The following is a 24,693-nucleotide window of genomic DNA, read 5'->3' as shown; positions in this document are numbered from 1 at the left end:
TTTTGGGGGCTAGTTGCTTTGGCAGGTGAGTTGTTACAAGGGGACAGAGTCTTGTAATGGAATCTAATATACAGCACCAGTCGATTATACGTAGCCGAATGACAGGGGAAACATTAACCTGGCTGGGTCCTAAATAAAATCATTAACATAATGACCCTTTCGATTATCCTCATAGGCGTTTCTTCTCATGATTGATGCGGACATCCATAACCGTCAATGTAGGTTAAAGCGGATGGTTTTCTTCTGTCCACTATATGGAATCAATTGGCCTACATGAAACCCTACTAGAAGTAACGAGACGAATGGAATATTACCGAAAAACAAAAATGACAAATTTTCCTTTTGTACTTCGCAGATTTTTTCGTATTCTGTCTCATATCTCTTCCCTTTGCTTCTTGTTGCTCTGGTCACTCCCTCCAGAGCGCTGCAGATTTTTACTACTGACAAAATGTGTTTACATTTGTTGTTTTCTTCTCATTTTTGTTACTTTAAAAACTCGCTACGGTCTATAGTAAATATCAAGAACTTACCAACCCATTGAATAGCGTCATTCATTTTTATCATTGAATTCCACTTACTGCGAATTTAGTACTTTTCTTGTGTTTGTTTTCTTTATTTACGTAATTAAGAACGTAGAGAATCAACAGCGTACCAAACAGGTCGCTGCCGGTACAGCGTCCGTAGGACAGCGTCAGCTGTTCGCACTCAGTCAAAAGCACCATTAGGATCGTGACCGTGTCCAACCGTCAACACAGTAATCACTTTACAGACCTTACATTTTTCTATAAGGTTGTTTCGAGTATTTAATTTCTATGTCTGTTTCACAGATATACCTGTCTTGTCTTATCTATCTCTGTCTTACATAGGTTTCATCTCAGTTTGTTAGAAGATAGCCCTAAACATCGCTAATTAGTAGACAGCAGCGTGAATGGACTACTGAAAAAGTTAGACGGGCAAAGTCCAGTGAAATCGGACTGTCGGATAGAACAGACGCCGAGGGCCATTTCTGAGAATAAATTTGCTTAGAATTATTCCAAAATCGTCTTTAAATTTTCATGTAAATTGAATATATACATTATTGTGGATTATCTAAATATTAAGATGCTCAGGAGCTATGGTGATCATTGCTGTAAAACTAACAGAGGCGTTTTCGCAAATTCTAAGAAAACCAGTCCATGTTAGATTTATCCTTGACGAGTTTGTTTTAAATTATCGTTATTCAATGTGAGATTGATGATGTAACTAGCGGGCACAGGATTGATAGATAAATTGCTTTGCCCTTTGTCCATCAAGTTTTACGTCCGGTATCGCCGCTAAGCATAGTTCATCAGACGATTGACTCCCAACACGAAACGGAGTCTGCCTATGCCCGGATTCGAACCGACACCACAACGACCCTAGGTAACAGTGTGATTTCCTCTGACTGGTATGCCTCGTCGTTTTGTAGAGATTGAATATAATGCAGAGTTAGACGGGCATCGTTAAACTATACTACCGGTAAATTGTTACAAAAAGTTTTGACGCTCAGAGAATGTCTTTTTGAATCTAATTAGTGTTATATATATAGTTAGGTCTCCAACCAACTCCAGGAACGGTTAACCGCCCGACGGTTTATGAATCTCCTTCCTTTGTAATTGCGTTTAAAACGTGATTTGCTAGGTGGCCATAAGTTCGGAAATAGGACACAACTTTGAGCACCGATGTACTAACAAGGAAACAAGTTTGAATGATGGGCCAAAGTAGAAAAGTTTATTTAATAGTTTCAATCGTTTATAGCTATTCTCCTTCACGAATCCTCCACAACAGTTTTAGTGCCGTTTACATCTATGTAACGGCAACAAAGGCAGTCAGGTAGACATCAGAGTTAAAAAAAAGGTAGCCTCAAACGCAACGATGGGGGGTTTGAGCTATCTTGTACGTCTGGCATCGAAGCCTACACTCAGCGTGAGCTCGGCGGTTGATTTAACATGCGCTAATTTTAGAATTAGATCGTATAGGATAATAGATGAACTAGTTCAACGTTAGCCGATTAAATTACCGGCAGAAGCTCTGACGTGACGTTAGTACATTAACTACGTTTACGGCATTAGCATAAAAAGATTATGAAAAAAGGACAGACGCCAAGAAGAAAGACGCCAGAAAGACCAACATATTTCAAGCAGGGCTTTTTTTAACGGGATAGAACAGAAGTTTGCTTGAAAAGACCACCGTGAAATTTAATTTCTCGTTCGTTATTTGAACAGATGTCGAATGAAGACCCTCTAAACGCTCGGAAAAGCCATTTAAATCGAATATACTGCTTTGAATACGGTTCAATAATGGACATTGTTTCTTTTCTTTCAGATAGCGTTTGTTATTTTTGGCTAGTACTTTTATCCCGTTAATCCAAATTCCTTATGGGCATCTTTCGCCCAGAAACTGATTGTCAATACGTAGTAAAGTTCACTCTTGGGTCGAACTTCATCAATTATATTTACGTTGCCAATAAAGTCATCTTCCGTTTTACAGATTCTTCCAAAGGTAGTTTGAAGGGACACACATCAACTTGTGAACAGGACTGATAGGTTAGTTCAATGCTGAATTCAGGATTTTGCGCTGGTAGGGTTAATTTTACCGCCACTATTGGTAGATTCAGACACTTGATGTGGATGGGATAATAATTAGAATACAAAGGCCTGCCAGAAAGACCTGGTGTTCAAAGATTACCCGGTGCTGATCAACATTCCAAAAAGTTGTCTCAGCTAGTGCCCGATTAAACCCATGATCAACTGGAAATATATATCCACACATGCAGTATAAACTTTAGATATGATAGGAAGTTTTGTATTTAGTTATTTCCAAAGTCTTAACTTAAGACGTGGCTTAAATATACATATACACGTCAAGAACATATAAAATTGTCGTGTTTTAAATGGTTGTTATTAAGATGATGATTATATTATAATTATTTGTATTTTTATTATTACTATTGTATTCGAACTTGAAATGATAGAAAAAATCATACGGACGATTTAATATATATATATATATATATATATATATGGTGATAGCTACCTATATTATCAGTGTTACATTATATGTACTTAAATCTGAGAGGGGTTCTGTGAGTCGATTGAATCACATCGTTAGTAGCGTTGCTATTACTTATTATATATATATATATTATATATATATATATATATTATATATATATATATATATTATATATATATATCAAAAACTTTGCGTATATAATCATCTCTCTAATTGAGTTATAGGGACAGTATATTCACAGTATATTCTATATATATTATGGAGAACGTATTATAGTGCCTATTTAAGACGTAATAGCAACGCTACTAACGATGTGATTCAATCGACTCACAGAACCCCTCTCAGATTTATAGTACATATAATGTAACACTGATAATATAGGTAGCTATCACCATACGGGAAGCTAGTCAGCTTCCATTGTTGGCCTGCAGTACTACTTCACGTGTTGTTTACGTGACCTTTCGTTAGGGACGAAACGGCCAAACGTATCGTAGTCTGTCACGTTGTAGTAAGTAACCGGCCTTAGTTTTGGCCTGCGATGAGTTGTAGCAGGAATTGTATTGCTGGGAGTCTTTATTCGCCTGCCGACCTCGGCCAGTAGGTAATGGCCAGCTCGCCAGCGAAAGAAAGAGAGTGGCTTGGTTTAACTTGGTCTTATCTAATCGAGTAGAGAGGAACAGATCTGGGTAACTTCGGAACTTGGTTTGATCCATCAGTTAGAAGCAATGGTGACGATTATTTAGGGTCCGCTCGCTGTGAATAGATCTCGTAATGCGCTATCCCCGGTTCTGCCCAATGCCGGCTCGGTGCACATTTAAGCCTTGGTCATAGCATGCCAAACGTTTAAGTTGAATGGGACGTTTTCTGGATGGATAGGCAAATTCTCGCGCATACATTGCACCCTTCGCGCGTTTGTGACAAATAATTAAAAAGTACTTTTACTTATCTGCATCTTACCATTCCGAAGCGTCAATCTTGTCAACTTTATAACGCTGTACTAAGCGTCTCTTTGATATTGTCTATAGTAGCATCTATTGCCGGTCACCACCTATCATTGTAAATTTAAAGAACCACACAAATTTGTAAAAAAAAAAATAGAGATCGAAGGAAATGAACAGCAGCACATGCAGTGGCCCAGATATATAAGCTCGATGCGTTATGTGGTTTATTCGAAAGGGCTAGGTTTTTTCTAAATACTTAATTTCCATAAATAATCGATTTTTCTTCAAAAAGATGGCAGTTGGAGAGCAAAAGCAGGTGGCGCCCCTCGCTATAGTCCTGCCTATATTTGGTAGCAAGATCCCGGTCGAAAGATTTACGTCTGATTTGATTTCATTTTGATAACACGATTTTATTTGTATGGTATCATTTACACATGGTTATGATTCAGGACTACGATTTGGACAAAAATTCTACCGTACCTCTAACTGACAATTATCCTTATGAGGGGGGCAAAGCTGCGCGTTCTTTTTACCACATGCTGCCACCATTCTCATCATTTCGCCCAACAGTAGTGAAACTGATTTCCAATGACTGTCTCGATGGATTTAAAAGCTTTTAATTAGTATAATAATATGGAATATCGTTAACAGACGATCTTCTATTTCCTGGACCGCCTCACAACTTCCGCTTTTGTACTAAAAGCATGAGGTGCGCGCTTCGTGCGAAGTGTCAGGTATTAGGTTTAGTAAGAGCTAGACATGAGTCACCTAGGAAAGGGACGTATGCAGCATATTAATAAGGCATTTGTTTCGGTTAATGAACTTATTCTATAACTCGAGAGCGATTACCACCTGTATTGTAGCATCTCACAACGCAGATCTCTGAAAGTAAGTTCGTAAGTAAGTCTGGAAGTAAGACGTTACGTCGTAGATGCATATAATTATGCAGTGAGTAACGCGTTTGCTACTTGGCTTAGGAACAAATGATGGCGAAGGTTCAGACGTGGGCTGTTTTTTGCTGGAAGCCAGCTGTATAATGCTATCTGTCTATCAAACATATCTAATATGAGCGCGTTTTTTCGTTAACGCGTATGATTACGCGCGTCTCGTTAAAATGTGTATTTGTTTCTTTCTTCTTTTCGTGTTTTACGTTCGGTAAGGATACGTTTAGATAGCCGGTTTTCAACACTGTCTGCAGCCGGATTTGAATCCAAGCTACATCATATTCCTTACCTCCGTAGGTAAGCACGTTACCCACTGCGCTACCGCGTGGCCTAGCGGCTGCCTTAAATTTTCTCTAAATGTTCCGTCGTTGAATGGGGTTATTTGTCGTCAATAGGACCCCTTAATCGGAATGAACATATCTAATACGGTTTTTGAATGAGCATTTTTATGTGCGAGCCATGCCCAATAGTGATCATCAGTGAAATCAAGATATTATCAATACGCTTGCTCATAAGAACTGCCGTACTGGGGCATTTCATTTGCCCATAATATTATGTTGGATTAAGGTACACAATGTTTATAGTATCCTAGTACAATTTCTTCCCGTGGAGAAATGTGCTTTATTAATGACGTTTCGGGCACTTTGACCCCACAAGGAATTTCTTAGCAAGTACTTTCCCAGTAAGTTCCCAATTGTTGCCTAATTAATGGCTTTGCTCGTCGTCGACGCTAAGTTGAGTCGTCGGCGCACAATGAACACATGCAAATAACCAAGATATACATATCATACGTTTGTCCCGGTTCTAAATCTATCTAACAAGTTAGGATTCGCGTGTTGTAAGACTGTTTTTATTATGTATGTGAAACCATTCCTGTTAAATCAGATTCTAACATGGTTTTTGTGTCTACGTAGTCACGTAAGTGTGAGCCACGTCCTCAGCGCAAAGTTCCGACTCAAATTATCTGTCATAGGTGTCGAAATTTGTACGCTTGATAGGAATCGGTGTCGATCTACACCCGAAGCATTTCCAGGACTAAAGAAGAGTTGGTGGCTCTTAATTCAAATCTTTTCCCAGGCCACAGTTTACTCAAGAAGCGCCCCGCGCCTCTTTAATATTCCTAGTAGCGTCGCAATTAAATACCTATTAAGAACTCGCTCTCAACGGGAATGGATAGGGCTGCTGCTGCTGCTGCTGGTCGGTCAATCTGATCGAGTTTCTGATCGAAAACTGATCGAGTTTCCGTTGCCGGCGCCGTACACAGTTATGATCTACTTATCTAGTGTCGTATAAACCTTTATGCTCGCAAAGCGGGGAAAATCGGCGCGACAGAAACGGTAATGTAAATTCAATTTATCCTTGCCGGTCTGGCTTTAGCGATGTTTAATTTATTCAGTGAACCCCAACCTGTTTGTCTGGCGCGGGTAGTACGCGAATCGATGTTTATCGCTAACGGCCAACGCAATTGCGGTTTAACCAATAACTCAATAAGAACAGCTTTTCTCTCGCTGTCTTCTAGCGGGGAGCCCGTGGCGGCCACTGGAAACCCAAATGGATCAATTCTAACGAACAGCTTTCTTTTTGCTTACGAAGTAATATTATAAACGTGATTGAAAACACACGTTCTGATGATTTACTACCCAATGTGATCTGTTGACGTAATGCAATGAATACAGTCTGCGTCCGAAAGCGAGGTAGAGACGGAAATCGTGCACGCTAGATACACTGTTCTGCTAAGGGGTAGGGTTAAATCGCCGCGGGAACGACCTCGTACAGTGGCGGAAGCTAAGAGAGTTTAGGGCACGCATATGAATAGCGATAGTGAGGCGGCTCATTATAGAATTACACACCATAACATTATAGATACGGATGGCGTTTCGCTGTTTACTTACAAACAAGATACACTCACCGTCTTCGGCGGCTGGGCCATTCCACCCAGAGTGCACTTTTGAACTTATCATCTGACGAGTTACGCCACTCAGACCCTAGAAAAATGATACGCTGCTAACGTCAATGTAGCAGACAGATCGTGTTCATCAAGGTAAGCTTCACTGAACTTGGCTAAATGCTAAAATAACGAATTATTTATCGTTCGTGGCTGAAACAAGTTTGCCTTAAGCATAGACGACAGACAACGCATCGTTGAGGAGGAACGTCGCTCTAAAATATATATTGAATTCTATAGAATCTTGCAGCATCTACATGCCCGCCTGTATATCGGCTCTAAATGATCAGACGCATTGCCCCTATTTTACGAAAGGATCGTTGATAGTTCTCCAGATTTTTCATCCGCCTCTAATGGCTTAGCTGAAGCACCTGTCTCACGCAGGTGGCGGCTTCTTCCGGCACAAGGCGAACTATCCACTCCCGGTTTTGGCCCTAGTAGATTCTATTCACTGTCCCTGCGGTTTGTATTTGGCGCGCTACTACAGCTTCAAACACAACGATTCGCTGATTTAATTCATAACAGTCCGTACGATATTATTATAACGAGAGAGTTTTATTAAAGTGAGCGTCGGTCAATACGAATATATCAGGGGGTCAAGCTGAATTGCCTAGCAGACTACAAAAACGATAATGACACAAATGAAGAGAGGCTGCAACTGGTGAAGATATGTGCGTGCGTTATTGCGGCAGAAATAGTATTAACTACGACGAAACTGAATAGTTTACTTGTTCGGTACAATCTTCCGCGCTATTTTTATTTGATATTAAACAGGTGCACGATAGCCTTATCGAGTAAAGCGGAAGACCTATACCGCCTACCTGAAGTTTGACTTCGGTCTTAATAAACATGTGACGCATGTCGATGCATAAAGATAACGAAGCGTGCCTCGATTACTAACGTTCGACGTTTTTTTATTATACAACCTTGAGAATACACCCACTTATAATAATAATATAATAATATATATAATATTATTAATATATTTTTAGTTGATTGGATACAATTAAAATTACAAGTTGAAAACTATATATAGTTATTAATTTTTTATCAGCTTATCTTTGTCGGCGAGTCCGAAAACGGCCTCGGAAAAGTTTTTTTTAGGTTACCCTCTTGTGTCGGTGGCAAATTAGATCAATAAGTCGATACATATTTTTTTACGCTTTATATCCCGCATTACCGCTAAGCTTTGCTTTGGTCTAACAAGCTCGACTGGCAGTAAGCAATCAATATACAAATAACGCATCCCGTTCGTTACGTAGCGAAATCGAACTCGGAACACCGGCAAGTCTGAGACATAGGGAACAGTAACGGGATCTAATAACAGCACCACGTTGACTGCATCCCATATAGTTGAGTTGCGTCGCGTCAGAAGATCATTGTTTGCCGTTAATTAAGCTTCCTTTTAATTTTAAATTAAGTCATCGAGCAGACCTAGTTGAATTCCATAAGAACTAACTATAACCCTACTGTGTGAACGTCCGGTGTAAGCAAACACCACCATATGTTTTTTCCATCATCATTCCAACGAAGGAACCTGTATCTAGGAGACCAAATTCAACGATGCCCGCGGACTTTTTGCTTCGTGATAGTTTGATTCTTGCCGAGCCAACTCCCAAAAAATGAATAAATAGCCAGTTAGCTAATTACGGAGAGCGGAATTCGTACTAATAAAATAAATGTTAGATGATGAGGCGTAACAGAAAGAGAGGCTTAGTGTGATCCTTGAAAAATCGCTCGTTTTCCGTACTGCCTATAATTAATTATGACTGAATTTAGCCAATGAAATATTGCAAAAACTCGAAAGAAATAAGGATGTTGAAACTGCGTTTGGCCAATATGCAAATTATTCATACAAATCGAACACCATTGCCCGACGGTCCTAGCGTATTATAGGCAGTTAGCCTATACAATGTCTAAAAATAAATCTTATTCGTTTGATAACAGTTCACTTCTAAAGCGACGCTTAACAGCAGTACTAGACGAAAGGCTCACCACAAGGCCGTTTGCTTGGTCTGTAAAATTCAAATTCGAGGGAAAAACATCTACAGTAAGTAATAGTGGTAGTGGCCGCGATTCGTCGGCAGGACATATTGCCTTCCTTTCAGACACCCTCAACATACTTCACTTTAAAACACACTAAAACTAACGTGCTTGGAATAATGTGTATCGTCAATCAGTGTAATCATCTGTAACATAATCCATGTGCCATGGTAGCAGCATTGGACAATCTTGTTATGACGGTGCTTCACCTGTCTTTTTGGCATTCGCTTGTCTCGAGCTTTCTGAATCATCATGGAACGAGCAGCGCAAGCCGTTAGGAAGACAGCAGAGTCGTAGATGGGTGAGCTCGGAAGCACAGATTCGATACTGACTAGAATCGGCGTGTCGTTTTTGTTTCGGAGTATTGAACAGATGACATTAGACATAATCACGTTGTCCTGGTGTTCTCTCTTATGCTATGCCTATTTCAGGACTTCCACGTGGAATGGCAGCCTTACCTTGTGGACCCTGTCGTATCTTCACAATTGGTCGCCTAAGCTATCGTTGTCGGTACGCGTCGTAGTTCCGGTCCGCAGAGCGGTGCAGCCGCCGTCCAACCGCCGCCAATCGCTGTTCCTCCTCTCGGTGTCGACCTACACGTCACAATCACGTTCCGAACTTCGTCTGAATCTCTGCCGTCGCTATTTCCGACAAAAACTGCTCCACTTTGTCTATTCTCAAATGGTCAGTGGAACTAGCGGTTTGGGTTCCGCTAACGGCACGACAAACTTGTTGTCAGCGTTTGCCAACGCTATCGTCCCCGAACTTGCCAACAGCGGAACAAGGCTATGTTGACATTCAAAAAACTGCGGCGCGTCGTGCTCGTCTCCTGTCTACTCTCATGCGGGGCATACGTTTATTTTATAGTGCCGACCTTTCATACGTCCGGCATTCCGGTCAGCGTACAGCCGCTGGCTTCGGGTCCGGCATTGCTTGAGGCTCGGGGTCCGGGTGAACTGCAAGGATTGTCCAATAATATTGACTCACCGCCGTCCCCAAGTCGGTTCCGATTAGGAGCGAATAACCGCGATGGGGGCAATGCGGTTAGTGTTATTGCATTTAACGATTTGAAGTTGCCCCTGCCGCAGAAAAAGCTTAACCAGCGAGTAAAGCTGCAACAACACCAAAAAAAACAACAGCAACGACAACAAGGTCGACGGAAATCGCGTCATCGACTAGTAAGAATTGGGCCAAATCGTAGGCGAGGTTTACGACCTAATCGAATACCTGGGAAGTTCACGCCAGGCTCTGTGGCCGATGTGAATCTTCCAGATGGACCGCCAAGTCAAATAAAAGAAAGTAACACTAATGACGACGAACATAACAATGTGAATGCCAATGGTGATTCAAAGATCAAAGAATCAAGAAATTCGGGGCGACCGTGGTTTTTCCACAATGGAAGCAAGCGTCCGCTACCGGGTGAAAGAGGTAAGTGATCAAGTGCTAATTATTATTTGTTTTCTTTTGAGGTATGCGAGAATGGTAATCCCATCTATTTCTAATACATTTAATTTTTGTCATGATACCTAAATTTCTAGTAGCGAGCTACCAAGAAGATATATCGTTAAAGAATAAATTGTTTCCTGGACGCATGGTACCGGCGCTCCGAGATGTGGCTCCCACCCGATAGAACGGGCAGATACTAATAAGGGCTGCAGCATTTGCATTGTCTAATATCAGCTCAGGCAAAAAGGCGATTTGATATTCTTTAGAGCTGCGATCTTACGACACTTTTGTGCAGAAGGGTTCTGCATATAGAAAGCCGTAATGGCAATAACTTGTATTGGCAAAATGAGGAAATGAAAACTTTTTATTTAAAAAGTTCGAATAGCACTTTGTTAGGAAATCATTTACGGTGGCTTCTGCCAAACTCAGACCTTCAGAAAATGTATTCGTCAATGTTATTTGTTGCCTTTATTTATGGTTTACAAGGGAGTTGCACCATCTCTCGAAGGTGGGTACTTCGAGTACACATCGAGCGCTCTCTACACAGGCCGTTCTCGCTGGCTTCGAAGTGGAGCTTTCCTGTTGCAAAATGGAGCATCGGGACATTTTCTCATCGTCGTCTATCGTCTCTTGATACATCAGCGAGAGATACGCTTGGGTACCCAAACCAATACAGTTCATTAAGCCCGATCGATTGTTTTCTCGTTGTATCTCTGCCCCTTTTCCTGTCTTGTCGCTTACATGTGCGCGCATTATTATCACGAGTCAAAAGCGATATGAAAGTTAGATCTCATCAGTATTTTTTGCCTGATGACAAATCGTCTCCCCTTTGATTCGATTACGACAAATGAAGGCCGGCGATCCAATTTATTCCATTTGCAATAAAGGCGAGCTCTACATTTCATACGTAAACTGCCATTTTGAGTATTTGTTTATACAAATTGAATAGCTGATGGTAAACAAATCCATTTCGGAATTGATTGGACCAGCGGAGAAAAACAAGGTCATGTTTGCCTTGTCGATAAGAGATCAAGGCACAACGCACCAAAAATAGGCTGTCCCGCCGCGTCATTCGTTTCAGCCCTAGATATTGCGGGATGCTCAACTTTTAGTTATTCCGGTCGCTTTTGCGCTGTCTACTCCTTCGCAGATTTTTGCGACAGGATCGGCGCGTTATCTGGAAAGAAGCCTATAGGTTCGTTGGTACGTTGTTGTAAACAAACAATTGATCGTCATCGCGCATGGCTAACTTGTTCTTAGAAGAACATAAGCAAGCCTGGGCCGAATCAGAATAACAGCCTGCTTGAAACGATTTTCCACCGTCAAAGAGGCGCTGTTTGCGATCGAATAGGGTGACAGGTAGAAAAATCCTAAGGCGTCACTAACTTCATGACACCGAGCATAGCAGCGAACGATCCTGCTCACGTTGAAGGCATAACTTTGTTGTGCTGTGTGGTCATGGCCACACTAGAAATGTTGGTTTTGAAATCGCCGTTGCTGCCGATGGCAACAATTGTGGTAGCAGTTAAATTGCTATGTGTGGGGCCTGAGTTTCAGCAAGCCCTAGGTTTTGGTCGAACTGCTGCATTTGACAGAACAACTGATCAAAGGACATTAGGAGGATACGCCGTTTGGAGCAGTCGCCACCGAGAATTTCGGAGTAATGGAACTAACTTACACAGGGGCTGTCGGAAAAGACAACGTAGAAGGAGAATTCAACGATATGTAGATAAAGATAGACAGGCTGGTAATTAGCGCATGCCCCGCGTTCCCTTGAAACTCGCGTAAGACTGCAGCAGCATTATAATTCATATATGTACACACATTTATGTCTGAGACGGTAGTAATTATATTTGATCTTCGCGTCAAGCTGCGTCTGCCACACCCTTTCCCATAGGGGATTTCCAGCAGAGGCAAATCGCCGTTAGGGCTTGAATGCTACCTTGGACGTTCTATTTTTATTACCACTAAGAAATGCTAACAACACTCAAGCAAACCCCAGCAATGATGAAGCATTTGATAATACTACGGGAGCAGTTGCCTGTGCTATTTAATTGGCTTGCAAATAGATAGGGTGATCACCGAAATCCTCTCTAAGCCTTGGGTTGCTGGGGTTTGGCGATGTGCTTTGCGACGATGGCTGCCTGCCGCTATTCGTCTACAAGGCTAAGTAGTGATGCCACGATATAGCGACTGACTAAATTCGCCTTGGATGCAATTTGGAATTTTGTGGTGAATATTCACTAGCTTTAAAGAAGACGCAGTTTTTCTTTGGGGGGCAGAAAATAGAAAAACCGCGAGACCAAGAGACTTTGCTGAGCAATGAAAATGAAGACGGCATGAAAAGCTCACAGTCGAATGGGTAAGATTTGAAAAAGCTTTGAAGTTGAAAGTTTGAAGGGTACCATTTAAGTACTGCGCACACTCAGTTGAACTGCAGCTTTAGCCGGACGCCAGCCGGTTCGGCCTCAACGGTGGCAGTGAAAGCGCGTTGCGCCGGTGTGTGTCTCCGCGAGAGCTAGGGAAACAACGAAGAGATACATCAAGAGTCTTGGCGGACATCGCGTGTCACTATGGAAGAACGTGCCGACTTGGTGTATTTCTCTCGATACAGACAGCGTGGAAGCAAAACACGGAAAAGCGTGAGGCGTAAAGAGAAGTAAAGTGCAGCATGCCAACAGAAGCAGATGACTGAGAGGGCCCGAAGCAAGTGGCTGTGCTTCTTATTCCCTTTGGGCAGGCGGCAGACAACTAGCCAGGCAATGGATCACTACACGCTGCAGCTCAGCCGGCAGTGTGTGTACGCTACTGCGTCACATTGTACGGTCAGCACTGCAGCGTTTCAGACCGCTGGTGGGCTCCGACGAGTCCAACCGGCATCCGTGACGAGGGCATGGGTTTCCTCGTCCAAGAAAACCTGAACCAGAAGTTGCCTGGAGGCGAGCTTACATTGGGTGTATAGTTGAAGTCAATCGGCGCTGGGCTAAACTTACCTATAGTGGCACGACACAAGGCAAAAGTTCGGGGGGTGTTGCCGTATAGCACCCACTCACTCGTTTTCCTCATCTTTTCGTTTGTCTGCTCACTACACTTGCAGCCCTATAACGGTAACTCCCAAAAGAACACAATGAACCAAGGCAAGTGAACTAAACCCTTCGACTGCTGAATGAGCAGTGGGCAGGGAAAAGAGAGAAGATAAATGACGAAGGCTAAACAAGTCGGTACGCGAAATGGAGCACGTTGACTAGGCGTTTCCTCCTTCCTTTCCCCGAACCACCCTCAGCCCCAGTTGAATCGATGGCAAGCTTCGGTGATTTAGCGGAGGGTTTCTAACCTTACAGTGCTGAGTCTGTGCCTTTTTCCTTGCTGCGGGAGCAACCCGTACAAACAGAACCCATCCAGAGCGCACCGCGCTCCCACATATTATACTTCCACATACTATACAGTAACTCCCTCACCCCCTCCCCCTATCGTATTCTCCGTCCTCGTACTATGTCACTCCATTGCTCGCCTATGCTGGCTCGGCCACCGCTAACGGCATCTGCTCTGTTTTCTCGCTACCTATTTCTTTCAAACAGCCACGTTCAATATCCATAGGCGGGGGTGCGCGAGTACTCGCTCACGGAACGAAATCTTTGTCTGAAAAGTACGTAAGCTCCGAGACAAGAGCAGTGAGAAAAGGTGAGAGAAAGGCAAGCGACGAAGAGATTGAGGGAAGGAGGGAAGATAGGTATCTAGAAGTAGTGAAAGGCGTTTTCCGGCGCCATCATCCTCGTCATCTTCGAAAAGATGTCGATGACGAAGGAGAAAGAAAAAAACACAAGACACTGAATGCAAGGACGTCGTCAGTACGCGTCCGTCCAATATGAACTAGTACATAGCCGCGTTTTCTAGCCGAATGCGCGCGGCACCTAGAATCGACTGAGCTGAAATGGGCTGTGTAGTAATCATAGGAGGCAAGCTTCTGTTTCTCTCTATTGATCTCTCTTCATACTTCCATCCGATCTCGCTTTGATCCTGGGACCCGCTTGATGAATACACGTTTGAGAGACACATCAGTTGTGACATTCCTGGCGGGCTTGGTGATCGAACAAGATGTGATCCTCGATGATCTGAAGCCTACGATGATGATCGGCTTGTGAACGCTATCGGTTAGAGAGAGCGTGAATGTGTATGTAGTGTGATGTAGACATGTGGGAAGAAACGTTTTTTGAGTTTTTTGAACGAGGTTTTTTGAGTGTGGGAAGCCTAGTTAGGCAAAGTAAGTGTAAACTCGATTTCGTTGCTCTGATACACTATTGTGAATGGTGCATAAATGCATGTTAGTCGATTTTCATTGAAAAACCTATTAACCTTTGAGTTGCGCTCTCCTCAGAGTCCAGTTATATCACTTTGCTTACTTATCAACACATACTATATAATGTGTGTCGAGCACGGAGCTTGACCCTGCAGGTCTTCTAGTTTTAATCAAACCCTTACTGTATAAAGTATTTAAAGAAAAATGGGTTTCCTAACTACATTCATGTGGATCTTCGTTGAGGTTTAATAAGCGGAATCGTTTAGTTTTTGGACATTGGACGCGCCATATAATTTCTGGAGTTGATATCATTCACTAACACTCGAGCAGTTGTTCCGACTGTTTTAGCAGCATGACGACACATGGTCCCTAGCTGCTGCAAGACAAAGATTCCTCAGGGATTTTCCCGGCTTTCCCTTCCATGTTGGTTCGTCTTTATTGAGGAGCAGAGGATTAACGTTACACTCGACAGAGTAGTTGCTTTCACTCTACGGACAGTCAATGCATGTTAGATGACCAACCCCCGTAGGGCTAAAGATCCAGTATCCATCATTGATGTAGATGTGTAATAGCAAGGCTTAGCTGGTGACCGAGTGGCGAGCGAAGCTAGCTCCCAGTGTAAGCGCCTTCTTAGAAACAGAGGTCGCTCAGGATTGGACATCCCGAGCTGTACTTCGGATGTATAATGTAATAGCAGAACAGATACAGAGACAAAAGGGACGGCTTACAAAGTCATGTGCCCCTAGCACCAATGCTGGCTACTGTTGTTATTAGATCACATAGCATTTCATACTGTTTAATTCAAATCTATAAAAATATTAGATATGTCTCGATGAGACCCTTACTTGGTTAGGTGGAAAATCTGGATACAATTAGAAGATGTCTTCGAACGGTGCAAGGCGTATCTATCCTAGAACCTTCAATTTCTTATATAATGAAAATCCGATCCAAACGTTATTCAGTGTCAAGTCTATAACACTGAATACGTCACACACACCTTAATAATACTGACCTTCTTCCGTGTGTGTCCAATTTACCCGTAAGTAAGTAAATGTAACCAACTACCCAGACGATATTTGGAACAACGTTTAGCAAATGTTTGCTATATTTTTTTTTCTTATATAAGTTACCTTCGTGTGTTATTTTGCGTGGCATCAATTTCTACCAACAGCGAAATGATCGCCTCGCTTATATTTAATACATAGCCTAATAAGTTTAGTGTGTCAGCGATTTTTGCTGTTAAGTATGGGTTAAACTCCTCGATTATTGCGGCTGACCACCATACGAAACCGTGTACAATGGAGGCATGCGTCGGCGTTGACACTTAAGATGCTCTCTCAGACTAACTAATTTTAATGATGTTGTACTCCGGAAAGTGGGGTTAAGCGGGCGAACGAATAACAGGTGGGGAAAATAGATTTGCTCGATCATCAGCATCACCGTCACCATAACCATGAGCAGCGGCGCAGCCTCTATCGAAGGCAGGAACCTTACAATCTTCTTCTACCTGGCCAGCTCAGTATGCTGCTAACCTATAGCATATCCCTTGAAACCAATCGACGCTGAATCTTCGACAAGTTGCTCCGTTTCGCGAGTTCCAGTAGCTATCGACGGTACTGGCAAGCATTACCGAGAACCACTGAAAGTTCCGGGAGCGTTCGAGAGAAGCTTATAGCCGCGATGTTCAGGAGTGCCACTACAAGGTAACAGCCCCAGGGAGGTTGGCGCCCTCGCCTTTGTGTGTGCATCTTCACTGAATGATCTCTTGGTTGGTCGTATCTCTCAAAAGAACTTAATCGAGAAAGAAAAGATGCCCTCATATTCTGTCCCTCGAGGCCCCTTGTCTTAATTTGAGCAAGCCATAGCGCAAAGGTAGATTCATACACACGTAAACCTGAAAGTAAGCTTTAGCTAGTACGTTCAGATAAAATGCGTGTATTTGTCCCGAATCTTCTCGAGCGCCCATCACCGCCAATATCATCGCGGTACCCCTGAGTACTATTCAACAAGAAAACGCCCTGTAAGCGTAAAGATCATCGGTTGGACTAGGACGCGAACGAGGGTATGGTGCTTACGAGCAAAATGAGAGTCCAACCAAAGGGTGGAACAGAGTAGTAGAAACTACTTGGCCTAATTTAGGTAATTATACAACGAAAGATTAATGGCGGTCAAATGTTAGCTATGTGGCCAGTCTGAGGCCGCCGACAGCCGCTTAGACTACGCTTCCTAGTTCCATCCACGTATCTTAGGAGTCCAAGGCGTAGAGCACAAGACGTAGAACACAAGACCTAAAGCTGTATGAAGGTGGTTAGAAAGCTGGGCACGGAAAGAACGGCGACGCCTTCAGTTCTATTACTTCTACTGTTGCTGCTACTGCCACTGCCGGTGGTCGTTCCCTGTTCGCGGTTATTTTCTCGTAGCCTTCTGCTTTGGTTTCCCCATCGACATAAAACCTTATCACAGACCATTATTTCATTCACGGTGGAGAAGCGAAAGTATCGAAGGAATCGTACGATAGATAGAGAAACCCAAAGGCGCCTAAGAAGGAAGCTTATTTACACAATGCTGTTTCCCGTTACAGAACGCGTTAAAAGGTATACGAGACGGATTAGCATCATATATACATATCTATACCTGCCTATGTCCAATTATGGAGGCCCAAGCATACACGACCTGGGTAGCCCTGAGAAGTTAACCTAATTAGCCTAAGATTCCCGTTTTTGTTTCGGTACGTAACATTAGATTTTACACCGTTCCATGATGTATTCATTTTAAAGGATAATATTAAAATTATACAAAGGATGTAATGCCAATTGGAGAGTTTATCCTATTAACGAGATGTTAAGCCTGAGCTTTCATAATATTAACAGACAAACTCTCCTTCTAACTGGCCGTGTCGAAAAGACACGCACAAATGTGCAGGGGATCGGATCAATCCTAATGACGATGCTGTTATATAGGATGTGCTACCGTCCATTATACAGCTATTGTTTATTATTAATAGTTATCAATCTATTGATCGTCGAAGTGATTCGAAGCCTAACTTCAAAACAGATCCCTACAGAAAAAAACAACAAAAAAAGTGCCGCGTAATAGTAGTTTCGTTCCGGCTTGATTTTTTCAACCGAGGGCTTTCTTTCGGGTACATCGATCTGAATATTAAATGTTATCGTTTTCAAATCAGAAGCTCGTAGTTAACGTAACACGTGAGTTGTTATTTCTACATTTTAAGCGTATCCTCTCCGTGCTCTCATTTAGAGGTCAGTCCGCTGTTCTTCCGATGATTTGTGTAGACTTCGCTTTGTATCGCTATATTTCGAGCGAATTGCTTCCGTGTCTTGCATTGTATTCATATTCCTTATTCGGTTGCTACTTGGGTTATATATACTATTTGAAATAATCATTAAAGCCATTCAAGTACTGATCGCTTAGTGAAATGAATCATATTCATGTGACAAGACGCCCATGTTTTTATCCCAGATACTTATACATGAGTAAATTACATTTTACACTCCAATAAGCATCTACTGTAATATATGACAGTCACGAACGAAGATTGAACTGACCTCTAACGTGTCGAACGCTTATCTGTACACAGTGACTGGCTTAGGCCTCCACGAAAAAGATTGACTATTACCTGATTCGGCCTTTTCTTCCGCTTTGTGTGTAACTGGCAGTCCGCCAGCAGCTACGCAAAGCGGATGCGCGATAGGTGCAGTGACGTCCGCTGCTCGAGGCGTCTTTAACCGTCGTCCCATTTTACCCGTCCTTGTTTTTCACCAGCGACAGCGTCGCTATATATTTCCGGTGAAGCATCTAGGCAGAAGACGATGCCAAGTATATAGGTTCAGAACATATATACCCTGTATCAACGACTAGCTTGCAAAAGCCATAGGTTAGTCAGTGGCGCAGTCGCGTACCTTTCTTCTTCAAGGACACAGAGAGAGAAAGAGGAAACGACGGAGCTAGCGATCGTGTCCCGACACCGAGAAAGTGAGTTTTACAAAGTCTGGTTTACGGCAAGATATTTCTACGGGCACACTGGTACTATTACAGGCACTTCTTTCGTGCCCTGACACAGCCGTCTCTTATGGAGAAATTGACCCTCCTTCAACCTTTCCCATGTGATTGCCCTATTCCGGGGCAAACGGCCATTGCTAGGCATTTCGGTCTCTGCATACGCAACTTCACGGCAAAACTCTATAAAGATTCTAAAGGAAACTAGTTTCGAGCTTTTTGCATTTTTCCTTTGCTTTGGCTTATTCGTCTATGAGACGGCCGACTCTGCGCTTCACTGACTCGAGGAGGCGCCTGCGAGGTGGCTGCCGTTGCAATGATTGCAGAAAAGACGTTTTCAAATGTTCGCTCGTCCTGTCGGAAGTCACGACGTAAGGCGGAAACATGGGACTGTTGGAAGGTCCTTGGGGATTAAAGCAGCATGGAGCCGAAAACAGACGGCAGGCGCGCTGTAAGGAAAGAAACCCCGGGAAGCATAAGCTTCTACAGAAATGCATGTAATCGTAGACCTCGCGTAAGCACCGTCGAGTAGACGACGTCGTCATCGTCACAGGCTTGCGAGAAATCTGTTTAAGCGCAAATCACCCATCGTATGTATGGTTGCCGAGACCGCGAACCCGGCAACGAATTCTGTCTTATCTGCAGACGAAGTTTTTAAGAGATGAAACGTGGGAAAATTGTAGAACTGAATGAAGGGGAAGTTACTTCCAAAGGGAATAAGCATTAGGGAGTTACGAACACGTACAAGTAACGGTTGTAAGTGCTGACATACACTGCTTTCTTGAGATTCCGCTGGTGTTCCGAACGTCCTCCAAGCTGCCTTTTGCTGGCGCTGTGCCAAAAGCTAAATGTTTTTTTAGATGAAGCATCGCGTCGAGTCGTGTTTGAGTCAGCTGATACGTTTGCAGCATGCTCTAGAAGCAGAGGTCCTGGTAAAGTTCGGTTCCGAAAAAATCTATGACAGCGCGTAAACTCCTGGTCAGTCGATACAAAACTGTATCAGCAAGTCTATTCATGGCGCAGTGTACTTCGCACAGCTGAAGTTCGTCCTTCGGACCCGTTCGACTATTGTTGCTGCGTTAGGTACCCTTAGCCCTGAAGAAAAGCACAGTGCTCAGACGAACGTTATTGCACTTTAGGGGTAGTAACATTTTCGTCGAAGAAGGGTTCCGAAAATTAAACAGTGTCGACAGTGAATTTTGGCCTATCAGTTTGTTTCGGGTTGTTCCATCTCTCAAGAAGCGGAGAGAAACTCACAAAGCGGAAACATTGATACTGTAGGTTTTGCCACCTCTGTAAGATGCCCCAAAGATTTTGAACTTTCCAGTGCGTTAATAGTTCATAGGATCGAGCCCATAAAAATTGACAACTCGCATACAGTCGCGCTAATAGTTAATTGGCATATTACATTTGACACACCCGTGATCGGTGCCACGTTTCGAAGAAACAACAAATCTGACAAAGGACAAAGATCCTTTTTCTACGACGCGCACCACGTAGTTTTATTCGAACACTGAGTAACTAAGACCTTTGCCATTTTAATTCATATATATACTAGTGAAGTGAATAATCTGCAGACCAATAACTAGCTAGATTGACTTACAATTACTGTAGTTTGCGGACATCCGAATAGATTACCATCGACCATTAACTAATGATGATGATGATTCGAACTTCTCTAGACGACCTGTTCTGAAAACATTTGCTGGTAATATTGTTTACTCCCGCACTCAACTACGCTTACAGATATATTTCTAGTTTTTGTCTGCGGTTTGCTAACGACCCTATTATGTCTCTGTTACTTTTGATCAGAGGCAAGATATTGAAAGTGCACCATTATTTTTTTTTTGCTACTTTTCGGCTGCTACTAATTGCCAGTGAAGTTTTTTTTATGTTGCCTGGTAACACAGGTCCTGGCCTACGCGGCCGCTGCCGGGACCGTTCTAGCCTCCCAAGGTCAACCGACCACAAGCTGTTGTATTCTCGTGACGCGCGAAGGTGCAATGCAAAGGGATCCGAGCTACTCGAACGAATTGTGAACATTTGAAATGGATAAATGGATGAATTTGCTCTGAACGAAACTGGTACTGGGTAGTTGAATGGCAGAAATACTGGTAGCATCGAGTGACTAAGTAAACAGGGTTAATGTACTCAGGTGCGGGGGTGACCAAAAAGATTTGTGCAGCTGCACATGCACTAGGAACATAGGAACAGACCAAACGCACAAATACAGCTAGCTGTGCAAACGATACAGGTTGTGTTAGTAAATATGGTTTCAAGTCTACTTAATCATTTTTTCATGTCTAAAGAACCATGACAATCATACTTTTGCGAAAGGAAGGAAAAGTTCCCTAACTTTTCCTTCCTTTCTTCCCTCTTTTTTTGTTTATATATGTATATAATTTGTTTACGAAATCGATATAATAGTACATGTTGATGTCAACATTTTTTGTGGACTTTAGGTGTAGATGTCTACTACAGATCTGAGGTCTAATTATTAAAGTCTTTTAGGAATACCTATACCAACTTTGCATTTTTATGACGCGCTTACTATGGCTACGTTTAAGAACAAAGTTAAAAATTCTCTGAATCGTTCTGGTGAATCGGTTTTTCTACCGATTTCTACAAGCGAGCTACTCTGTCTACTCCCTTTTTCATAGCTATTAGATCTAGCCATGCACCCTGTGCTTGAGGCAAGTAATTGGTAAACATGAAAAAAGTCACTTTGGCTCGATGGATTTCTTTCTTGTAAGATATTTTTCAATTAATTGCAAAAACTCGCCTAATTCTGTTCAGTATAGAATGAAAGCTAATAATAGGAACTGAGTATTTGTCGGTTTTTACTCTATTAGGAACGACCTAGACTATATTGCAAATTTTGCTGCTGCTGCTGCTGTTTAATAGCGGACCACATATTCGCTCTTATCGGCAAAGACTCACGTAGCCCTGGAGTATTTGTAGTCCAGGGGCGTTCATCTATGCGTTAGCGTGACGGAACCTTGTAAGTCAATATTCACACGTAATCCTGCTAGGGCTTCTATCGTGTTGCGCAATTCCTGTGCCTTCGGCCTAAAGTTCGAGGCAGGGACACGACATAGAGGGGATGAAGCTCACATGTACGGTTCGTGGTGGAACGCACAAGCATACATTGAAGCCTGGCAAAGTACCGCCAGATACGTGTGCAATTAACACATGCTTGTGCGTCTACACGAAGTTGGAAAATGTAATCGAGCTTAAGAGAATGCGTTTTAAAACAAATAAAAACGATATTGGAATCCGAATAACTTAGTTTAACAAAGGGGCAACTACACGGGTTGGACCCTACCTGCCCGCACGTAACGGGAAAAATGCCATGGGTTCCATGCGACGGTTAGCATATTCAGATACTGACGTTACTGTTGAGGTATAAAGTTAGCCTCTCACTCATTCTTCCTCGCTCGTCTTTCCTCTCTTTTATTCGCAAACCCTTGCCATCTGTTCGGCGATTGGTGCAGCTATTCGAAAAATTAGGTACCGTTTTGCATTGCCTATTTGAAATGCAGAAGTAGAGCAGACGGCCTTTGCACGTAATTAGGGAGAGTGACGTCATTAATGATTCGGCAATCATTTCCGGCGACTTGGCCTGACCTTTCAGTTTGAAAGCATACTTTAAGGAAAATTATTCATAGCATTTCAGCATCTATCATCGATAATTCACTAGAGGAGAGGCAAGAAGTAGGAATAAAAACAGGACCAAAAACGATTTATATTACCGTCGTTTACATCGCTATCTCCGAGAGACATAGGTGCCTGTTTCTGCGCCTGAAAACATTATTGGGGATATTAGTGTGCATCTTTTTGTTTTACATTAGGACGACCCTCCTCGTTACAAGACTAATAATTACAAGGTTCGCTTTTATTTGTGACAATAAACATTGAACTATAAGTGTCTCAGTGATAGCTTTGTGGACGTTAATTTTAACTGAGACTAACACATTTGGCTTTCAAGCAAATCCGAACTTCGAAAAATCACTTAGAAAGTAAAATCATGGTCCTTTCCCTTCAAGACTGTCAAGATCTATACCAGCGTTATGCCAAAGTCCAAAAACTCATTTTAGTCTTGCTTGTTTCACTTTATTATATAAAAAAAAGGTAGTTCTAATAACGATGACAATAGTTCAGACAAGGATGAGAAGCGAGTTAAGAAAAATACGGAAGAAAAGAAAGAAACCGCGCGCGCAAAGGCAAATGCCAGTAAAAGGGGTATAACTCTCGAGACAAAACAACAGTAACGTAAGGTCAGAGCGAAGTCTAAGGTCGAGTGAAAAATGACCAGAAAAGGAGATTACGTCCTGCCTTTTTTGTCCTGTGTGGTCTTGGCTAGAGGTAAAGCCGTCCTGATCTTGGCATATAAGTGGGTTTTATTTGGGAAAATGTGAATGCCTTGCAAAATACAGCGGCAGAATAGAGAAATAGGCGATATCCGCTTGATGCATGAGTCAGGAAAACGTCGATTATACTAAAAACCTGTTTTCTCGTTTCATATGGAAATCAAACTGTTAAAATTGCGTGGAAAGCAAATGTACTGATTTCTTAAAAACTGTCCCAGACATCTTCGGTTGTTGGAAGCAACGGCTGTTATCCTCGGGGCATCTGCAAGAGAAACCAGACGGCAGGTAGAGATCTGCTTTGGTTCTTCTTTCATCTCACGGCGAACTGCTTATTTTAGTGTGGTCTTGTCTACAAACGTTATCCTTGCTTAACAAACTTGCTCGAATTAAATTGAGTCTAAATTTTTTTTGTCTGTATCTATTTCCAGCTACCTGCAGGCTACCTGTTAGATCGAGCTGATGTATCGACATGAGGTAGCAAAAAAGTCCACTTTTAAATAATATCCTAGCTATCGGGAATCAGCGAGTAATGTAATATGAGGGCGTAGAAACGAGTTCGTGGACTGGGTCGCTTTTTTCCCAGATTACCGCTTTTACTAGTGCTGTTGTTATTAATATTATTGCTTAACACATATTCGTTGACCGCCGCCCCATCCGGCTTCTTTTCTCTGGCACGATGCATCAGTGTGACACGGTCTGTGTTTACGCTGAACCAGACACTATGCTTAAAACTGACAGCATGGGCCAAGGTCTGATACCGTACCAATTATGCAGGAACCGTGGCGTTATGCTTTCTTCGAATACGATACATGGGCAAATTAGCCCAGTTTAGAGCTGGCTGCCGAAGTTAGGCCATAGGTAGGATCCGTTTTAGCCAGTTTTGAGTATTCTCTACCATGTAACATGTAATAAGCGAGGATACGTAACTAGGAGCATATCAGTGGCTCATTAACACCCAGTAGGATGGTTCTTGTATATCGCTCAAGCTTCAGAAACTTATTCACCGGATCGCTTGTGAGCACTTGCTCACTGTCAACTATGGCCCCTTTCTGGTAGATTATAATGAGTAAGTAGAGTACGCTATTTTATATGAAACTGATAAGCTAAGTATTATAACTGCCTATGGATATTCGAGGTAATCTTAACTGAAGTAGTAAAGGTAGCCTGAAAGTACACAGACCTTTGCGTGTCTTCGTTTCATTAAGGCCCGCAAAGGTTCATCAGGGAAGTTCTGTGATACCGTCTGGTTCCTTAAAACGGCCGTAGTAAACGGACCACTGAACACAAGCCTATTTTCATCATAGAATAAATTTTGTATTTTAAGGGTGTTTTGTTTAAATCATGAAGGTATTATTACTAACTAAACAGTAAGGGTAGTAGTCACGCGTTTTTAGCTTATCGGGGTCAGCTCCAGTTTGGCAAAGTCGAGCGGATCTTGGTGTGTCTATTATAAACTTGAGAATAGTTTTTCGGATAATGGGTCACACCCGGAAGCTAATTTTCGTGTTAGTTTTCTGTTTTGTTCTACTTCGTGTTTCTATATATTTAGGCGAGATCGTTTTCACCGCATACCATATATGCCTACCAAATATTCATTGTTGGCCTTCACTATTTATTGGCCTGAGCCGGTTGAGGAGCCGAACATGCGCAAGCCTAA

At 42.5% G+C, this 24,693-nt stretch overlaps 1 protein-coding gene across 1 annotated transcript in view; it reads left to right on the top strand.

Annotated features, from left to right (window-relative positions):
- LOC111246813 (core alpha-(1,3)-fucosyltransferase-like) overlaps positions 1-24,693 on the top strand; it is a 43,206-nt gene that overhangs the window by 2,230 nt on the left and 16,283 nt on the right. Inside the window, exon 2 of the mRNA XM_022797037.2 lies at positions 9,338-10,334. Within this exon, the coding sequence (XP_022652772.1) occupies positions 9,695-10,334 (640 nt within the window). The 5' untranslated portion in view covers positions 9,338-9,694. The remainder of the gene's footprint in view (positions 1-9,337; positions 10,335-24,693) is intronic.

Source organism: Varroa destructor, unplaced genomic scaffold (genome assembly GCF_002443255.2).
Source record: "Varroa destructor unplaced genomic scaffold, Vdes_3.0 BEIS01000001.1, whole genome shotgun sequence".
NCBI lineage: Eukaryota > Metazoa > Arthropoda > Arachnida > Mesostigmata > Varroidae > Varroa > Varroa destructor.
The sequence above is the reverse complement of the archived record's forward strand: the minus strand, read 5'-3'. Positions and strand labels throughout refer to the sequence as shown.